This window comes from Wasmannia auropunctata, unplaced genomic scaffold, assembly GCF_000956235.1.
Source record: "Wasmannia auropunctata unplaced genomic scaffold, wasmannia.A_1.0 LD335662.1, whole genome shotgun sequence".
Taxonomy (NCBI): Eukaryota; Metazoa; Arthropoda; class Insecta; order Hymenoptera; family Formicidae; genus Wasmannia; species Wasmannia auropunctata.
The window spans coordinates 32,926-36,478 of record NW_012027228.1 but is presented as its reverse complement, the minus strand read 5'-3'; the positions used below and the strand labels follow the sequence as shown (position 1 = coordinate 36,478).

Genomic DNA, 3,553 nt, shown 5'->3' with positions numbered 1-3,553 from the left:
ACACAACCAGCAAGAAAGTTACACTGTTAAAAATTTCAAGAATTAATGATTCCGAAAATTTCATTTGTTCATAATTAGTGGAACTATATATTCAAAAAATTAAAAAACGCATCTTCATATTGTAATTTTATGTCCATTGAAGATCTGTCTCCACTTCTTAACTGCTATAATAATACATTAAATAATATTAAAATAATAACACATGTTACTTATCGCATGCTCAAGGACGAATAATATAGTACACCTTCGATTCTAATTATTATTAATTTATTCCAGTAAATCTAGTACATACACAAACGATTCTTTTTTTGTTTCTTTTTAATAATATTCCATTCACTCCGTCTGCTTTTCCTCAAATCGTCCTTCAAATTCCGTAGCTAAACCCTTAAATGGAAACTTAGGTGTGCCAAGAGCAGTGATTTGGCGAGTTCGTTAACGAAAAAAAATTAAAATGTGATTTTTTTTTGTTTCGAAACGGGGTAGAAAAGACTGAACGATACGTATACGCTTATATAAGATCCCGTCGTATCTTGTTGCCTCATTGCATTAGTCCACTCTACAGTAATGCATGGGACACGAATTTCTCTCTCACAATTTACAAGTTTTAATATGCGTTGAATTGGCAATTACCGAATGTGGTTCCTCTTTATAAATATGATGATCATATATGTACAGAGATACATTATCGATGTCACACGTTCGCACATAGAATAGAGACAGCTGTCGTACATCTATTTCCGAATGTCACAAAATGCATTATCCCTTACCTTAATACAATAATCGATACAAAAGAAAGGTTCTCTGTTTTTCACTAGGGGGCACTAAAATAGTATGCTTATTTTTCTTAAGTAGTAAAAAATGCCATCAAAAATCAAGAAAAAGTAGAGAAAAAAAAAAAGATCTCTACCTTAGGTGAGATCCGCATTTTTCCTCTCTTGTCGAAAGTTCACGCGAGATATATTTAATAATATACAATTAAAGCAGCAAATATTTGCAGCAACTTTTAATTTTAATCATTGTGAATTTTTACCTATGGAGGAAGGAAATCTGCATCATCTTAAAATCCTCTACAACCCATGCATTACGATAAGTGCATCATGCAGCAAGAGTTTCTTAGCTACACATTGTCCAAATGTCAGTCTTGACGCGCGTAAAGTGATTGCCGTTATTCACCGTATGCCGAACAATTCGAAATGAACCGCGGGCCTTACGAGTATCGTGGAGATGTTCCGAAAGTTTAATCGCTCGCGCGTAACCCTATTGTCGCTAATTTCCGTGAATAAATTACAGGTGACAGATGTATCTTTTTTTTTTTTTAACTAAAGAGCACCTTAAAAAGTGACGACATGGAGAAACTTTGACATTATAAACTAAAAGGTCTTAAATAGACTTAAGTAAATAATGTACTCGTTTTACGTTTTCTACGTGCAATACATTAAGAGCTAGAAGGAAATCAAATCCTTAAAAAAAAAAAAAAAAAAAAACTTAAGAAAATAATCTATGTCGTTTCCTACATAAAGAACGCATGTATAAATACAAAGAATGTGAAATCTTGAATCTAGATGCCGAATGTACACGTAATAAATACAGAAGTAATGCAACTCGATTTGTAATGTATTACGTTTTCACCTGGAAATCTCTCGTATCCTTTTTTTTTTTCTAGAAAAATTCAGCTAAAAACTGCAATTTACGAAAAATAATGTTACAGCGCAAACGATTCTCGCGAGACAGTTCAATTTGCGCTATTTTGAGTTCTTGTTTGAGCCACTGTGTTCCAACACTTAACATTCAGGCTGTAAGAAATAATATCTCGTGTTACACAGATTGCATTATATATCCAAGATTACAATAGAATAATTAATTTTATTTATTATTCAGGGTTGCCACGGAAAATGAATTTTGAAATTCCTTCCACGATTTCCAAACGACAGTGGAAAATTTTCCACGATCAAATATACAATTCTAAATTTTTATGTTTAGAAAATACATATTACGAGAAAAGTAACTTATTAAAAGCAACATAAATTTAGAAGTTTAATAACATAATATAATCCCAAATGCAAATTCAGGCCAACAAATTATTAATATCTTTGACACTGTTACTTTGATTTTGTGCATTAAATTACAAAAAAAGATTCCTTTGGTATAACTGAACTTTCCGTTGCTTGGAAAAATTCAGATAAAACCAGACCAGACAAAAATTCAGTGATAAAAGCAGAAAGATTCCTGTAGATTTCTTTAATATATCGCTAATATTCAGAATATTTTCGATTGCGACAACAGAGAGACGTCTCGACCAAAACCGTAATTTTCGAAATTTTTTCAATTTTCACACAAAATTTTATTCTGTTATTTTCTATTGTTTAATTTTGGAAAAGGATTTTCAGAAAAAGCAATACATAGAAAAAAAATCTAACAAACTGTCGTTAAGAGTTACAGAATCGGGGTGGGTCCCTTTTAAGGAGTAAAATTCAAAATTCCAAGCTCATATCTTTTCCCCTAACTTTTCCAGGTTTTCCCTGACTAGTTTAAATTTCCCTGATTTTTCCCGGTTTTCCAGATCTATGGCAACCCTGTTATTACAAACTACGATTATCACACTCTCTCTCTATCTCCTATTATTTCATCAAACGAACCTGTAAAGCCTTGCGGTGGTTGCCCCGGAACTGAGTATTGTGGTCTAAAGTTCCCGAAATTAACAGCACCCGCGAAGGTGGCCGGCAATTGTCCTCCGGAGAAACCGGCCGGGAACTGCTGCGCCAGTAGTGCAGCCTGCCCGGTCTGAGAACTCGTGCCACCGGGTGCCGTGGCCGCCAGGCGACTCAGTATCGACCTCTCCGACATCTGGAGTCTCTGGGCGACCGGTGGGATACGGGCCAGAGTTGCTGGCAAACGACTCACGTCTGATTTCATGTCAGACAGCAACTCCTCCAATTGATTTAATACCTATAAAACAAAACAAAAAAACACACGTTTAGATCATCGACATTTTCCGCGAAATTTATTTACATATAATGTTTGGATTTAAGATTGAGAACCAACCTTATGCAATACCGCGTTTGCCGGCTTATTACCGGCGAGACTCTCCTTGCTTAGATGCTGATGGGATTCAGCAAGACACTCAACCTCGGCGAATCGCGCATTAAGACTCATGGCAGGGTGATTAGGATCTTGCGTGAGATTCAAGTAGGCGGCCCGCCTTAATTGCTCTTCGATTACCAACGCCTGTTCCAGGAGTTTAAAGCGCCTCGCCAAAAACTTATTCTTTATCTCCAAAAAGTTACCCTTTCCCATGTCCATCTTAAATGGCTCGTTGATGATTGCAAATCTGTAACGATAAACATAATAATTTTATGAGTAGAAAACTAAAGAAATTTTAAATCGTAATATGATTAACGTTGTCACATCGTGATCTCAAAACTGCAATCGGAATTTAAGGGGGTCATCCCGTGTGACGACCGTTTTTTTTTTAAGGTTTATTTAAGGTAAGTTAAGGCAAATTTTTACTATATATTTATTACATCTTAAACTATATGCTGTCTCTTATACACAT

At 35.2% G+C, this 3,553-nt stretch overlaps 1 protein-coding gene across 1 annotated transcript in view; it reads right to left on the bottom strand.

Moving 5' to 3' along the window:
• Positions 1-250: 250 nt before the first annotated feature.
• Positions 251-3,553, bottom strand: part of LOC105456470 (chromodomain-helicase-DNA-binding protein Mi-2 homolog) — a 27,638-nt gene continuing 24,335 nt past the window's right edge. The window contains exons 21-23 of the mRNA XM_011700530.1: positions 3,043-3,328; positions 2,637-2,946; positions 251-1,793 (exon numbers count right to left, since the gene is read on the bottom strand). Of these exons, the coding sequence (XP_011698832.1) occupies positions 1,789-1,793; positions 2,637-2,946; positions 3,043-3,328 (601 nt within the window). The 3' untranslated portion in view covers positions 251-1,788. The remainder of the gene's footprint in view (positions 1,794-2,636; positions 2,947-3,042; positions 3,329-3,553) is intronic.